At 49.0% G+C, this 16,616-nt stretch overlaps 1 protein-coding gene across 2 annotated transcripts; it reads right to left on the reverse strand.

The window, feature by feature from the left end:
* Positions 1-1,031: 1,031 nt before the first annotated feature.
* LOC127302726 (uncharacterized) lies at positions 1,032-4,867 on the reverse strand. Of its 2 annotated transcripts, none has more exons than XM_051333266.2 (7): positions 4,376-4,867; positions 3,431-4,250; positions 3,197-3,350; positions 3,025-3,115; positions 1,652-1,732; positions 1,443-1,543; positions 1,032-1,355 (listed from the first exon to the last, which is right to left on the reverse strand). In XM_051333266.2, exons 1-6 carry the CDS (start codon positions 4,718-4,720, stop codon positions 1,472-1,474), a joined length of 1,563 nt encoding a protein of 520 aa, XP_051189226.1. In that variant the 5' UTR covers positions 4,721-4,867; the 3' UTR covers positions 1,032-1,355; positions 1,443-1,471. The 2 variants fall into 2 exon arrangements, with proteins under 2 accessions (XP_051189226.1, XP_051189225.1); XM_051333265.2 differs by having other exon boundaries at positions 1,472-1,543; positions 4,376-4,865.
* Positions 4,868-16,616: the final 11,749 nt, after the last annotated feature.

The raw sequence follows: 16,616 nt of genomic DNA on the forward strand, positions 1-16,616 counted from the left end.
TCCCGTCCGAGGGGTTTCAAACTAGAGGGAGGAGAAAACTGAGTAAAAGTTAAGAGGCTGGGAAAAACTGAGCACAACTAACGAACCAGGGGCACGAAAATAGAAATCCCTTTAAACATTTCCGTAAACCTTATTATCAATTCGCTAGAAATCCAAATTCAAAGTATCTCTTCTCCCATCTTTTCCATCTAATCAAGAAACAACCTCTTGCAATGCATGGAGATTCATAGAACTATAGAAGGTATGGCATCTAATTTCTGCAATCCTTTTTGTTCGTATGTTTTTATCTTACTAGAGCTGCTCCACCGGGGCCTCCCAAATAGATGCCGGTACAGTTGTATTTGAGCGCTGGTACCGCATCCTCTCTTTGAGGATGCTATTCCCACACCGACATCCCACATACAGCTGCCCCAAAAACTGCATGTGGACCGGTTAGCATCTTTTGAGCAGAAATTTGATGCCGGCGCTCCCGATCGAAGCCCTGCTCATATGGATCTTTTCGGGCGCGCCAACGCTTTTATGTGGCTTCATAACATGCCGGGGCTTTCCGGTGCGGGTGCTTTCTCTCACAAGAATCTCAATAAAGCTATTAGGAGCGAGCGTGGAGATGCTCTTATGTTTCTCACCTTTCGTTCCTAAAATGCCTTATTGGGGTTTGTGTTGAAGTTGGAAAACCACCACATATTCTGCTATTGTCTCACATGCATCTGTACTGTTGATCCCACATCAGGCCCATCAAGAAGTTGGAATTTTAACACAGGGATCTCCCGATGTAGAGAATAGAAACGAAGGTATGTAACACATTATTATCCTGACAATATCCTAAGATTGTAGGTAGACATGTGTGGCTTGATGCCCCAGGTGAGATGGAGATCCCTGTATTTTTTGTTTTGTTATCCAAGTAAGAGAAGCTTAGATTATTCTGCTAAAAAATGGAGAGAACAGAAAAGCTAATGCGCCCCAAATGACGGGATAATCCCAAGGTAAACATCATAAAACATGCACAAAAGTGAATGGGACATCATCCAACATGACAAGCCAGCGATAGTATAATCTCGGACAGAAATATATACATACAAAAGAGAAAATGATTTATGCTTTCTGGAATTTATTTCCTATTATTTGGTGTGTTCGTCCCCCTTAATATGCCTTTGATGTGCTTCCACGTGCAAGTCATCATGTCTGAACTAGGCAAACAAAATCGTCCTGAAACTATGATCCTCTCTGTACATACATGATCCATCTACCACGAGATCTCTCCCCCGCCCGTGGTCAGATAGACGATCCCTTCTAATCGGTTCTCCAGCAATGACAAGCAGCTCTGTCTTGCCTCGTCATCTGGATCTTTACTGGACCTGGAAAAATACTTGTTCAGTTAGTACATCTTCTAATCTATAATGTGTGTGTATATCAGTATGGAGAAACTTGATGAGTGAGGCTACTTTGTGCTGTGTGGCGAAGTGGAACCAACCTAATTGGAAGGCGGGGGCCCTCGGCGAAGTAACCATGCTGCCCAATCATTGCGTCTTCTGATATTATTTCCCTGTTGACACACCAGTGGTAAATCATGCAAGAACATGTCAGATGTGGCAGACCATCATCTATATAGTGACCAAATGTAAATCAAGTGCTACAGGTGTGTATAGCGAACCTGCAGTTCCAACAGCTCAGAGCCCCGAAGAGAATCTAGTATATAGTTGGTATCTACGCCCAACATTGTGAACCTAGAACACTGCAAAAAAGCACAACCCAGATTATAAAAGTAAGTATAAGACTTCAATAGCAGTTTGAAATCAAGGTAGTCCTGCATTGATTTAAATATTTACTTTCAAGAATAGTGGAGGATAATATACTAGTGCTACAAGTTCAAATGCCGAATGGCAACCTGGGAGGATTAAGTGCCAATGTCCTCTAAGTAACTCCCATAATCTCCAAACAGAAATGCATCTTTTCAAGGAAAAACTAGAGTATTTTTTAAGGGAGTCAAAAGATTTACGAAAACTAAATTAATTCAAAAGCACAATGCAGAATGTACTCTGGGGATACCGCTATACTATCAGAGAACCCCTGACACCCGGGATTACCCATCCAGAGCTAAGAACTTTCTCCAAGCACAAGCGTTACGATGTCACTGCCTTTTTGTCTTACCATCTCAAAAATGATTTGGGCAAAGCTATACTAAATTACCGTGAACTCTAAAACCCTAGAGGTCATCATTGAATTTCTAACAGATAGTACTATTTTAAATTATCATACTGACTCGACTATGTCACCTATTAGCTACATAGAAATTGCTAGTCAATGCAAATGCAGCTAGTAACAATGTTTAACAGCTAGCCCAATTTCATTTTTTGAAAAAGAAGGCAACCACAAAGTAGAAGGTTAGAACGCATACAAACTTATTGTGCAAAAACATTAATCAACCATGCATTAGTGTCTGCAATTTTTCATACGTTCTCTTGGCAAGGTTATGGTATTAACATCACAACAATATTCCCTCAGGAAGAACTGAGCTCAAGGCAATGTAGGAAACCTATTACCATTCTAAAGGAGAAACCAAAAACAAACAAGGTCACTTGTACATATATTTCTCAAAGTTTGAAGCACCTATGCCATTCTAAAGGAGAAACCAAAACCAAACAAGATTGCTTGTGCATGTAATTATCAAAGTTTGAAACGTTAACACATCAAATTTGTATTATGCACTGATTAAGAATTGTAGTAAATTACATTCACGTATCTTCTAATATGAACACTGAGAATCCTCTCTAATTATGAGGCCTAGAATTATGTAAAACTGCGAAAATAACCACCATCAACACCAAACGAAATCAACTAACACATAAGTACAGTTATGTTCTGCATTTACGAAACAGAATCATGTTGTTCCTATAATATAATATATCAATAATTTTTTTCACAACCTGGTCAAACGTAGTTATCTATATCACAGTATAGCTAGCAGAGCTACCACATTACTATTACCAATCCTTAACAATAAAAATCAATCAATTGAAAACTAACCCTTGGAAAACTAGCGATCAGGTCAATAGGTACCCATCCTTGATCATCCATGCGTTCTCTCAAGTATGTGTCATGGCAAAGATTATCGGTGCTAGCAAGAAAACAGATGAAACAAATAGTTAGCAGCAAAACCAGCAATAACACATCAATAATTATCAAGTAGATCCACTACCTAAAATAGTGCTCAATCTGATGTCGAATATCATTTTGCAAACTTTGTTGATCCTGCTGAACACCAAAGGGCTGCATCGATTGCTGAACAAGATGCATGTTCTGGAACTGTTGCTCAACTGGTGTGAGATAGTAAGGAAAAGCCTGTACATCGCCTGCACATCACCACACAAACCACATTAAAACAATGATATAAGAATTTCATTCCAAATAATGACAGGATGATTTGGCTCACCAGGGTAACCAAAGGGTGGAACATATGACCCATAAGGCGGCGGCATCATAAAATGGGTAGCAGGCGGGGGCGGCGGTGGTCGCTGAAATGCTCCAGGCTGATAGAAACCTGTCTGCTGCTGCTGCTGTTGCACTGGCATAGCTCTTGAATAGTTCCTTGGGGAGAAATTACCCCCTCTGTCATGGTCACGGCGATTCCGACCACCACGACCGCCAAATCCATTGCTGCTGCCACTATCATTGCGACCGTTGTTGTTCCAGCGGCCGCCACCTCTACCACCGCTATTTCTATTTCCCCAGTCACCACTGCCATTGCCATTGTCATTGTTGCTGCCACCGCCACCACGCCCGCCACCATTCCAGTTGTTACTGCCAAGCACCCTTCTACTGCTATCAATACCACTGCCCCCCATGCCGCCACTATGAACACTAGAGCTCAGGCTGCTGCCTCCACTGTGAACACTAGAGTTTAGGTTGATGCCTCCACTGTGAACACTAGAGTTTAGGTTGCTGCCGCCACCAAGGCCCCCATCGTTCCAGTTACCATCGCCACCACTACTGCTGTTCTCATCACTACTATTGTTACCGGTGCTGCGACCGCGGCTGCTCTCATTGCCACCGCTGACCAGTTCATTGTTACCGCCATGGCCACTGTGACCACTAACTAAATCTGGCTGGCTTGGGCTACCGTTCTGTAGCGATGGGGCCGTGGTGGGAGCGCTGGGAGGAGGAGGGGAAGTAGACGCAGGGCTCGGGCTCGGGGAAGTGGAGATCGGATTAGAAACCGGCTGCAATGGCACGGACGGCGCAATCAAATCCTCCTGATCGCATCAAGAGATTCGTCAGATACACGGAATCAATCAGCTAGCGGTGCAAACAAATCTGAACATGCGTGATCGCGTCTAGATGCATCAGCACAGTGGAGTTAAAGGCGAGATTCAGTTACCGGCGCGGAGGGGGCGGAGCCATCGGAGAGGGACCTGAGGGAGTCGGAGGAGGCCGAGTTGGGCCCCGCGCGCCCCGGCGCCGCGTCCACGAGCGCCGGCCACGACTCCTCGCCGCCGATGATGCCGCCGCCAGCGGGGGCCGGCGGCGGCGGCGGCACGTTCCACGCCGTCTTCCTCGCCGCCGCATTGCCGGGATCGGGGCCCTCCGCCTGCGCGGCCGGATCGCGGAGATTCTCCTGCGGCCGGGGCGGCGCGCCGATCGCCGCCGCCGTCGGCGCCGGCGCGGGGGCGAAGCTGCCCGCCGCGGGTCGCGCGGGCGAGGCACCTCCAGCGGCCGGCGACATGGCGGCGCGAGGGGATGGCGGCGGCGCGCGGTCCGGCGGCTTGTGTCACGGAGGAGGAGGAGGAGGAGGGGAGCGGGGTTTTGGATTGCGATTTACTAATCGAGAACGGAGGAGACGAGGACGAGAGAAGAGGAGCAGCGGCAGCGGCGGTGGAGGTTAGGTGGGCAAATTGGAGCAACACGCGGGGGTATTTCCGGGAAAGTCGCCCCCGGAAAGGACAGAACGAGTTTGTTGTGTCCCCGTTTACTCGCTAGTAACCGCTCTTGCTCTGCTAAGCAAAACCTCTCCTCGTGCATATCCACCTCCAAACAATTTCCGGAAAAGGTTTTTTTTTTCTCCCATAAAAGTTGTACAGGAATAGCTTAGCTTATTTTTTTTTTAGGTAATGGTAGTTTGGATTTTTTTTTGAATGATATAGTTTCATTTTAATGGAAATTCATCTAGGGCTCGGCGCGAGTAGTACACGGGAGAGGATGACCTGAAACGTGCAGACTTGACGATATCGAATTCTCGAACAAGATAAAGTGTTGTGGTTTATCTCGGAAGGACTTCACACAAATCTCCAACACATCGGGGAAAGAAAGGGCTACAACATTGTTAGAGAGCAGCCATGGGCGAGATCAAAGTCGAATCGCCAGCCTGAAGAAAAATTCAATGAAACAACAACAAACACCATATAAAATATAAAATACAAGAGAGCCATAAATAGGGTAAATGCAAAGGCAGCCACACTTCTAAATGGCGGCCATGACAAGATTCCCCATCTATGGTTGTGGGAATGGGTGGTGTACTCCTGCATCATGCCGACCGAGTTTTGTAGTGCTTCATCAAGACAGGCGCGTCAGTGTTGAGCCCGTACACAAGAGAGAATTTAGTATAAGTTGTAGTGGTTAAGGTCAATGGTCACGGGACACCGTGAGCACGAGAGAGCGGTGCACATAGAAAAATCACACTCGAATACTCGATCTTTCCCACCATATATATTTTTTCTCAATGTTTGCCTCTTACGTCGCATAAGCCAACGAGGACATGAGTAGACTCCGGTGTCAAGTGCTTTACCGTCGGGGGAGCCAGGGGGCTCCCTCCCCACACCTTGGCGCGGCAGTGGGGCCCCCCGCGCCACCCTATTGGGTGGGCCCCTGCTGGCCTTCCTCGACTCTTCTTCGGTCTTCTGGAACACTCCGTGGAAAATAGGGCCGTGGACTTTTGTTTCGTCCAATTCCGAAAATATTTGTAAACCAACTTTTCTGAAATCAAAAACATCAGAAAACAGAAACTGACACTGTGGCATCTTGTTAATAGGTTAGTCCCAGAAAATGCATAAAAACATTATAAAGTGTGAATAAAACATATAGATATTATCATAAAACTAGCATGGAACATAAGAAATTATAGATACGTTGGAGACGTATCATCAAGGCATGAAGCAACTAGAATGACACGACACTAGGGGATGAGTCGTAGACTTGTCATTTTAATTATTTAAATAGAAGGTTCTTATAAATTATAAAAGCAAAGGTGAAGGCATCCATGAACCCAAAACACAAGCATACTCGATATTACTCAAGGCATTCACACCGACTAAACCCCACATAGTTCTCTCGTCTTTGATATTAGTCACAAGCATAAAAGAGGTCGATGAGTGGTTCTAAAAGGCGCGAATTATCTCTCTTTCCAAATCTCACAAGCGATGGACATAAGAAGCGAAGCCATGATGTTCCTCGATTGACTCATCTTATGGATCTTCTACAGCACCACACTCCTAGACGGGTGGAGGGCATACCAATCACTATAAAAGATGAAAATAGAGAGGGGCCAAGTCAACCCTTTCAAGCGGCCTAAAGGTGGACCATGAACCGGCACTCGAAAAGGCGATGAGATGTTGATTCTTGGACTTTGTCACAAAGCTTGCAAATTGCACGAGGCTTAACTCTCTCGACTTTCCAATTTTGAAGGACCAACAAAAAGAAGATTCTACATTTTGGTGGCCCCGATATCCTCTAAACCATAGAAGGCATGGTCGAGGAGGCGAGACCCGTAAATTTGCTTTGCATCTTATGCGCCGTTGCCATCGCGCGGTGGCCGGGGTGGAGGGGTGGGTGGGTGTGTGGGGTGTTCAAAGTTAAGCTTTCCAAAGTTTAAGTAACCATAGAGAATGGAAGGAAGTGTCACCGTTTGCTACAGCCTGAGACCAAATGTTGTTAGAACCGTCGTGGGATATATTTCCATGTTTCGTCCATTTGCTATTGCTATATGCTGGTGTTAATATCTGTTATTATACTCCATAGTTTGTTACACAGTGGAAGTCGTGTGCACTGTGTTTGTGTGCACCGTGTACTACATGCATGGCCCATACTATTGTTTGACCCAGCGTTTTGTGGCGCGACGTCGACTGTTTGACTCTGCATTTTGTTCGTGCGTCACCAGCTGCAAGCGCTTGCGCCTGGCCGCGACACGTGCGCCGACACTCGATCTCGAGCTCGCGTTGTGCGAACCGGCTTGGCACATCCAGGTTGTTCGGCGGCGAGATAAGCCAGGAGCACCGGCCGGCGCCGTGAAAAAAATAGTCGATTCGATCGGTCAGTGTAGTTTTCCACAAATCAAAGAAAGAAACCGTGTACGGCTGGTGAAAAAAGTTAATCGATCGGCCAGTTGTTTAGAATAGAGATGAAAAATGTAAGCGTGTACGTCTGGCTGGCGATGGATTGGATATTTGGATTGGTGGGCGGGGCAGGCTCCAAAGTTGGCACGACTCCAGGTTGACCCTTAATTATCTGGCTTTGTCGTCAGGGCATGGAGGCAATCGCCGCCACGCACGCACGCGGCAGGTTCCTCGTTGTTTCTTCCGTGTCGGTCTCCCGGCCGCCAGCAAATATCCTTCTCTTGACGAACTTGGACACTGTTCGAAAATACGTAACAGAAAATACTCTTATCCAGTGGAAATTTACTGCTGGCGGCATGGCTCGTGGTGGTAGAGGTCTATCGCTTCGAATATCTTTTGAACTGTGGATCGCCTGGAAATTCGGCTGGATTACAACCGCACGACGCACGTTTAAGTTGGGACGGTTGGCTCATGCATGCGTGCGCGCGGCCGTGCGCGGGTGACCAATCCGCTAGCTTTTGCCGTGACGTGACGGGAGGCCGAAAGGGAGAGAAGAGAGATTGCCCGCCGGCCACCCGGTGCTCATCGAGCCAAGTCGGTCTGGTCAACAAAAGTTGTTGGATTCGATCTGATTCCGACCTTCACTCTCGAATCGATTCCCCCGGTGGGGCGGGCCCGCACAACGGAAAGGAACGGTGTCGCCGCTTTCGCTTATTGTAGACGCTTTTTAAGGTGGCGATCGATGCCGTGCCGGGCGCGCGATCTGGGGCCCACCATCACCATGTATGGCGCTTCTTCCGTTGGCCTGAGTTTTTCCTCGTCACTTGTTCCAACGTAGCAACGAGAGCGTCATCGGCCGAGTTTAGAAAAAAAAATGAATTTTGTTAATCAGTAGTGCTAGCGCCGGTAAGTCAAAGGCTCCCATTATCTTTTTGCTGCGCGCGCCTTGCTAAGCTAGTGGGTGCGCGCGTCTGACCTTTGCATCCATCTCTCCATCACAGGCTGCCGCTGACTCGAGACTTTGTTAATTATAAATAAATGGATACTTTGCCTGTACCGAGAAACAAAAAAGGTTGTCCGAAGAATCAATCCCCTTACCGTACGTGCTTCTTTGCGCCGGAGACGGTTTTGTTTGGCTTTGACCACTAGCTAATTAGCAGCGGGACATGGCCGTCGAATCGATCTCTGCATGCACCTCCATCGCATCGCGACCTCAAATTAATACGGAGTACATGTGTGGTCATTGATCAGCAGTTTCACCTGCTCCCTACACGCGCAGCAAGAATCATCCTGAGCCTTTTTTCCTTGGTCTCTCGCAGCGTCAGGACGCGAAAATGTCCAGGGCGATGCATCACCACGCGTGGTTGCACTTGCGCGCGCCTACCTAATTAACTCGGTTTCAAGGTTTACTTAGTACTTATTTTTATCTCAACAAACGTAACTACTCCGTACTACTCTATTTGGGGAGAATATCTCCTTGTTTCTCTTTCCCTTCTGCGGTGCGACCCGGCTGTATCCGGCTGTACCGCACACCTCACGTTAGGGGCATCTCCAATGAGACGATATAAACGGACGCTGAGTAATTGTTTGCGTCCATGCGGACGAAAAATGCGCGTGCACCTTGCTGCAGCGGGACGACGCATAGTATTCGGGCTGTCCGTGAAAAACGCAAACGTGACGTAAATATGCGGCACATTTGCGTCTCCGCGGACGCTGCGCGATCGCGCCGAGTGTTGCTCGCTTTTCTCATGGGCCCGTCTGACAGCGAGCCTGACTCGAGCCGGTATCTGCGCCACCATTAATTCCTACTCAATAAGACCCATGTGTATGAGCTAAGTGTTAGATGTATATATTTGTCTATTGTAGTTTCCCCATATGTTAGGGGGTTTTCTGCATATGTGCACCTGTACATGTACTATATATTGTGGCCTTTGGCCCCCTGGTAATACAACAAGCATATTGCCATAACATGGTATCAGAGCAAAAATTGGTCCTCCTATAGTCCGTACGGCCGACGTTCAAGCTTGTTCCGGCCGATCCAGTTTCTCTCTCCGCGCCGGTTGACTTCATCTGCCCGACGCTCCTGGCTCCCGATCTCTTCTCCGCTCTGCCCGATCCGCTCGACGCCCGGCCGATCTCTGCTTCGCCCGGCCGCCCGCCTGCTCTTGATCGATCTCCCGATCTCCCGCCTGCTCTTGATCGATCTCCATACCAGCGCGCGACCCGCGGCTGTCCGTCCCGATCCGCGCGTGAGGCCGCCCGCCTGATCCGCGCGTGATTCCACCCGCCTGCTGTCGATCTCCAGACCAGCGCGACCTGCGGCCGTCCGCCGATCCGCGTCGCCAATCTCCCGATCCGGATTTCCCTGTCGCCAGGCTCCGTGATCCGCCAGGTCCCTGGCCCGTTTGCCCCTGCTCTGCGTGATCCCGCGCCGGCCCTCTTCGTTCCGCGCCGGCCCTCTTCGTTCCCTGCTCGTTGTCTTGGATCTGAGGTAAAAAAAAAAAGCGAAAAAAAAAGAAAAAAAAAAGCTATGTCTTCCTCAGGCTATGTTGCGATCCCTCGCTGCCCGGTGATCTTCGATGGCGCGAATTACCCTGATTTCGCTGCCTTTATGCGCGTCCACATGCGCGGTCTTCGTCTTTGGGGTGTGCTTTCTGGCGAGGTCTCCTGTCCGCCGCGCCCTGTTGCTCCTACGGTGCCTGTTGCACCGCCACCTGTTGCCCTTGCCCCTGATGCTACTCAGGCGGATAAGGATGCAGCCAAGAGTGCCGATGACACTGCTCCGGCTGATTATGACCGGAAGGTCCAGGACCACTCTACCGCCGTTGCGACTTACCGGGCAGATCCGACCGAGTACACTCGGTGGATTGATGAGGATGCTCGTGCCGCTGCTGTTCTCACCTCCGGTGTTACTCGCCTCGGTATCTTTGCTGAGTTTATGGGTCTTCCCACCGCCATCGCTCGGTGGGCTTTTCTTCGTCGGCGCTATCAGCCGTCTCCGGTGATGCTCTTTACCCGTACGTGGTCCGCCAGAGCATGCCCTTCAGCAGGGTGATTCTACTATTGATGAGTTCTACACTCGAGTGCTGCTATTTGGCGTCAGCTTGATTCTCTCCGTACATTTGTGTGTGCCACCTGTCCTTTGTCGACCGTGCGCGCGGATACGGAGTTTCAGCGCGTTTTTGAGTTCTTGTCGCGGCTCCGTAAGGAGTTTGAGCCGCGCCGGGCCCAGCTGCTTGCCCGTGGTCGTGTTCCGCTCTCTCGAGGTCCTTGGCCGAGCTTCGTGCTGAGGAGACTCGTCTTCGTGGTGCTGGTCTTCTTGAGGTTTCCTCTGTTCTTGCTGCTCGTGGCCCTCCTGTGCCGTCTGCTCGTGGACCTCCTATGTCGTCGGCTTCGTTGCGGCCTCCGGCACAGCCGATACTTCCTACTCCTCCATTCCAGGGTCAGCGTCAGCCCCAGCAGCCTCGTGGTTCGACGTCACCTCCTTGCACCTACTGTGGCAGGCCTGGCCACACTATCTCTACTTGTCGGCAGAGGGATCCCAGCTTACGCCCGCCACATCTTACTCGTCGTCGGTGGTTCTTCAGGATCTTAGCTGTTGCGCTATCTCGATCGGGACATTCTCCGTGGTCTTCGTGGTGCCGCTCGCTGGTACAGGAGCTCTTCCTCGACGGTACTCGCTGGTTACGTGCTCGGCTCTTCGGCACCGCGCGACCACCTTCTTCCACACGATCAGTACGTCATCCCCGTGGTATCTGGATTCCGGAGCTTCTTTTCATATGACCTCTGCGTCTTCTATTCTTTCTCGCTCTTCGCTCTCTTGTTTCGCTTTGTTCGTGTTATCACGGCCGATGGTACCTCTCTCCTGTTTCCAGTCGAGGCACCCTTTCTACTACCTCTTTCTCTGTTCCTGATGTTTCCCATGTTCCTAGTCTTAAGATGAACCTGTTTTCCGCTAGTCAGCTTACTGATTCTGGTTGTCGCGTCATTCTTGACGCTGATTCTGGTGCTGTTCAGGACCGCCGTACGCAGGCCCTGGTTGGAGCTGGCCCTCGCAGCCTTGAGTCCCCGGGGCTCTGGGAGTTAGACTGGCTTCGCGTTCCTTCTGCTGCCACCTCATCTGCCAGTTCTCCTGTGGTTCCGCTACATCCTTTGGATCTTTTCAGCAGTGGCATCATCGGCTGGGTCACCTCTGTGGCTCCCGTTTATCGTCATTAGTTCGTCGTGGTCTTCTGGGGTCTGTCTCAGGAGATGTGTCTTTGCATTCGTGTCAGGGTTGTAGGCTAGGCAAACAGATTCAGCTTCCCTATCCTACTAGTGCGTCTGTATCTCAGCGACCTTTTGATTTAGTGCATTCAGATGTTTGGGGTCCGGCTCCCTTCCCTTCGAAAGGGGGTCATCGATACTATATTTTGTTTATTGATGATTTTTCGCGATACACCTGGTTGTTTCTTATGCACTCTCGCAGCGAGGTGCTTTCTGTTTATCAGCGTTTTGCAGCCATGGTTCGTACTCAGTATTCCACGCCGATTCGTGTGTTTCGTGCTGACTCTGCCGGAGAGTATATCTCCCAGCACCTGCGTGGTGTTCTTGCTGAGCAGGGCACTCTTGCCCAGTTCTCGTGTCCCGGCGCCCATGCTCAAAATGGTGTCGCCGAGCGTAAGCATCGTCATATTCTTGAGACTACCCGTGCTATGATGATTGCGTCCTCTCTTCCGCCGCATTTCTGGGCTGAGGCTGTCGCTACGTCGACTTATCTCATTAACATTCAGCCTTCTGCTGCCCTTCAAGGTGGTATTCCTCTCGAGCGTCTTTCTGGTTGCTCTCCAGATTACTCGACACTTCGTTTATTTGGTTGCGTTTGCTATGTTCTTCTCCCTCCTCGCGATCGCACCAAGCTGACCGCTCAGTCTGTTGAGTGTGTTTTTCTCGGATACAGTGATGAGCATAAGGGCTATCGCTGTTGGGACCCCGTTGGTCGTCGGATGCGCATCTCCCGTGATGTCACGTTTGATGAGACGCGTCCTTTCTATCCTCGTCCCACCTCGGGTACTTACCCGGTGGATGATATCTCTTTTCTTCTTTTTCCGGATGCACCCCCTGCCATCCCGTCTCCTCCCCCTCCTAGTCCTGATGCGCCCCCTTCGGCGCCATCCTCTCCTCCGTCTAGTCCACCTAGCACTCCTCGTTCTCCGGTTTCGGATCCTTCTGATGTTGTCCCTTCTTCCTCTTCTTCTGATGAGTTGTCCTCCGCTGATGATCTTCTCCCTTCACGGCCTGTTCGTCAGCGTCGTGCTCCAGCTCGTTACTCTCCTAGTCAGTATGGTCTCTCTGTCGTTTCCGAGCCGACTTCTTATCGGGATGCCGAGCGTCATCCTGAATGGCAGCTTGCCATGGCTGAGGAGATCGCTGCGCTTGAGCGCACTGGCACTTGGGATCTTGTTTCTCCCCCTTCTGGTGTTCGTCCTATCACGTGTAAGTGGGTCTATAAAATTAAGACTCGCTCTGATGGATCTCTTGAGCGCTATAAAGCGCGTCTTGTGGCTCGTGGCTTTCAGCAGGAGCACGGCCGTGACTATGATGAGACTTTTGCCCCTGTGGCTCATATGACTACTGTGCGTACCCTTCTTGCTGTTGCTTCCCGCCGCTGGTCTGTCTCCCAGCTTGATGTTCAGAATGCTTTTCTTAATGGCGAGTTGAGTGAGGAGGTTTACATGCAGCCTCCTCCTGGGTATTCTGTTCCCGATGGGATGGTTTGTCGTCTTCGACGTTCTCTCTATGGTCTCAAACAGGCCCCTCGTGCCTGGTTTGAGCGTTTCGCCTCTGTGGTGACTGCTGCTGGTTTCTCTCCTAGTCTTCATGATCCAGCACTTTTCGTTCACACTTCTCCTCGTGGACGTACTCTTCTTCTTCTCTATGTTGATGATATGATCATTACTGGTGATGATCCTGAGTATATTGCCTTCGTCAAGGCTCGTCTTCGTGATCAGTTTCTTATGACTGATCTTGGTCCTCTTCGCTATTTTCTTGGCATTGAGGTTTCCTCCACTTCTGATGGCTTTTCTATCTCTCAGGAGAAGTACATTCAGGATCTTCTTGCTCGTGCTGCTCTTGGGGATGAGCGCACAGTCGATACTCCTATGGAGCTTAATGTTAAGCTTCGTCCTACTGATGGTGATCCTCTTTCTGATCCCACCCGTTATCGCCATCTTGTTGGGAGTCTTGTTTATCTTGCTGTCACTCGTCCTGATATTTCTTATCCTGTTCATATTCTGAGTCAGTTTGTCTCCGCTCCTACCACTGTTCACTATAGTCATCTCCTCCGTGTTCTTCGTCATCTTCGTGGCACGATCACTCGTCGCCTTTTCTTTCCCCGTTCTAGCTCTCTCCAGCTCCAGTGCTATTCGGATGCTACGTGGGCGAGTGATCCTACGGATCGTCGTTCGCTTTCTGCTTACTGTGTGTTTTTTGGTGGTTCGCTTGTTGCTTGGAAGACGAAGAAACAGGTCGCAGTTTCCCGTTCGAGTGTTGAGGCTGAGTTGCGGGCTATGGCTTTGTTGATTGCTGAGGTGACTTGGTTACGGTGGGTGCTTGCAGATTTTGGGGTCTCTGTTACGACACCCACTCCACTTTTGTCTGACAGTACATGTGCTATCAGTATTGCACGTGATCCGGTCAAGCATGAGCTGACCAAGCATATCGGCGTTGATGCTTTTTACACACGTGCACAGGTACAGGATGATGTTGTTGCGGTTCATTATGTGCCTTCAGATTTGCAGTTGGCGGATTTCTTTACGAAGGCACAGACTCGAGCGCCGCATGATTTCTTACTCTCCAAACTCAGTGTTGTTGATCCACCATGAGTTTGAGGGGGGGTGTTAGATGTATATATTTGTCTATTGTAGTTTCCCCATATGTTAGGGGGTTTTCTGCATATGTGCACCTGTACATGTACTATATATTGTGGCCTTTGGCCCCCTGGTAATACAACAAGCATATTGCCATAACACTAAGGATCTCTAACCGCGCTGCGCCATTCATCTCTACGACTGAGCCATAAAAAACCTATCTTTGCCATCGGACACCGATAGCGAGGGGAAGCTGCCGGGATGGCGCCATTGGTGGGATAGAGCTACCACGCCGAGCAACTCTAGCTCCCCGTTGACGGACGATCAGGATGAGGAGGGGGAGGCCATCGCCGACGACGCCTAGGATGAGGGAGGAGGGACGCCGTTGCCGATGACGGCCAGGACGAGGAGGGTTGGGCCATCGCTGACGATGCCTAGGATGAGGGGGGACATCGTTGCCGACGATGGCCAGGACGAGGAGGAAAAGGAAGAGGACGAAGATGCAAAGTAGAGACGACTGGAGGCGGAAGAGGCGGCGAGGAGGCGACAACGGTAAAGAAGGAGGCAAGGGCCCGGGCGAAGGCGCAACAAACGTACACCGACCACAATGAAGACAACAATAACTACTCATCGAAGGGGTCGATTTTGACATCCGATTTGTGTCGCCCCGTTGGAGATGCGCGCCAGGTCAAGGCTTCCCATCCACGCCGCACGATGTGATTTTGGTTATCAAACAAAGGAAAAAAAAAAGTTGATGTGATCGTCTTTTTCATGGGCTTCTGCTACTTGTGTTTATTTCCCTTCTTCTCGAATTGTGAGTAGTTGTTGTCTTGGTCCTTGTGACTGCATGTGCTGGGCCGTTTATCTGAAAGGTGGAGCTACCTCCACGGCCTAGGTCATGTTGGGCTTGACAACACTGGCCCAGGTAGCAAGCGGGCTCCCGTTCTTTTCACGCGGAGGCCTTTTACGATCCAACCGAAGCCTCTCATTTTCGTGACGTCGGAATACACTCCAAGTTACTTTTTTTTTGGGTCTACATGTTAAGCTTTTGCTGAACTCTTTTTTTTTTGAATGTTCAAAATTTTGTTGAACTGGCAAGAGTAATTATCCATGCTAGGAGAGTTAAGCGGCCATGAGTTCGACAGCACGTAGCCTGATTTGAAGCAACCTATTGTGTTTATCCATTAGTTGCGTGACATACGACCCACACCCGATACTAGAGATTCACAACATTGTGGGCATGGAATGCTACGGGTTATAGAAAATCTAGCAGTTTTGCTATAATCCCATATCTGAAAACGCGGGCGACGTATCCCCAAAAGTGTTTTGCGATAGCAAATTTCGTCTTCCCATGATAGATACCGAAAAACATCCATCAAAACCACGTGGTACCCACCTGTCAACTCCTTCCTTTATCCCCTTCTTCTTTCTCATGGCCGCCCACCGCTTGCATGCTCCGCCCGCCCCTAGCCTTGCAGCCACCGACGCTGCGCCTCGCCTGGCTGTGCACGCATGTGCCTGCTCGATTGCCCACGCCCGCTCGCATCCGGAGAGCCAAGAGCCAACAACGACACAACTTTTTTTGGTGCTTCTCAGCTCGAGCATCGCATCAATTTCATAAAAAAAAGCGGTGGAAATTTGGACGAATTTGGAGCGGTGCATTAGAATTTGGCTAGACTCCGGCGAGTGATACATTGGAAGGGCCTCGGTAGGAGCTGAAACTTCCTCCCCGCCAACTGTTTCCTCCTATAAGAGGTGCTAGAAATTTTGCCAAAATGGATACATTGGGTTCTGGAGGCCAGGTCGGGATTGGTGAGCTGGAAATTTTATCTGGTATTAGGGAATTTGTTATGGAATAGTTTTTGCCCAACATAACAAAATATTGGTTGTTTTGCATTTTTGGGGCTTTTCTCGGATCTGCTAGAGTTCTCTCAATACGATTGTATTCATTCACAAGCATGCACATATAACTTGTGTTGATCCACATGGTTTTCCAAGAAAAATGTCATGAAAATGTGTTCATGAATGTCAGTTCATTCTTAAAACTTTTATCTTTCTTTGTCATATATGTAGACATGTGTGTATTACATAGTAGAAGGGAGAAGTAAATAGGTAGTGGTAAAGTCACATTATCTACTTATAAACAAGTACTTCCTCCATTTCAAATTAAGTGTCAAAGTTTTGGTTAGGTTTGGTCTAGATACGAATATATTTAGACATATTTTAGTGTATAGGTTTGTTTATTTTAGAAGAAAACTATGGCACTTAATTTGGAATGAAGGGAGTATAATATTGAATACATATAATATGAAAGTATGTTTCATTATGCTTCTAATAATATTGATTTAAAATGATATGTTCATGTTTTTTGTAATTACTTGCATAAAATTTATGAAGCCTGACTTTGATGAAAACAAACATGCCAAGTAATTTCAAATGGAGGAAG

This window comes from Lolium perenne, chromosome 5 (genome assembly GCF_019359855.2).
Source record: "Lolium perenne isolate Kyuss_39 chromosome 5, Kyuss_2.0, whole genome shotgun sequence".
Classification (NCBI taxonomy): domain Eukaryota; kingdom Viridiplantae; phylum Streptophyta; class Magnoliopsida; order Poales; family Poaceae; genus Lolium; species Lolium perenne.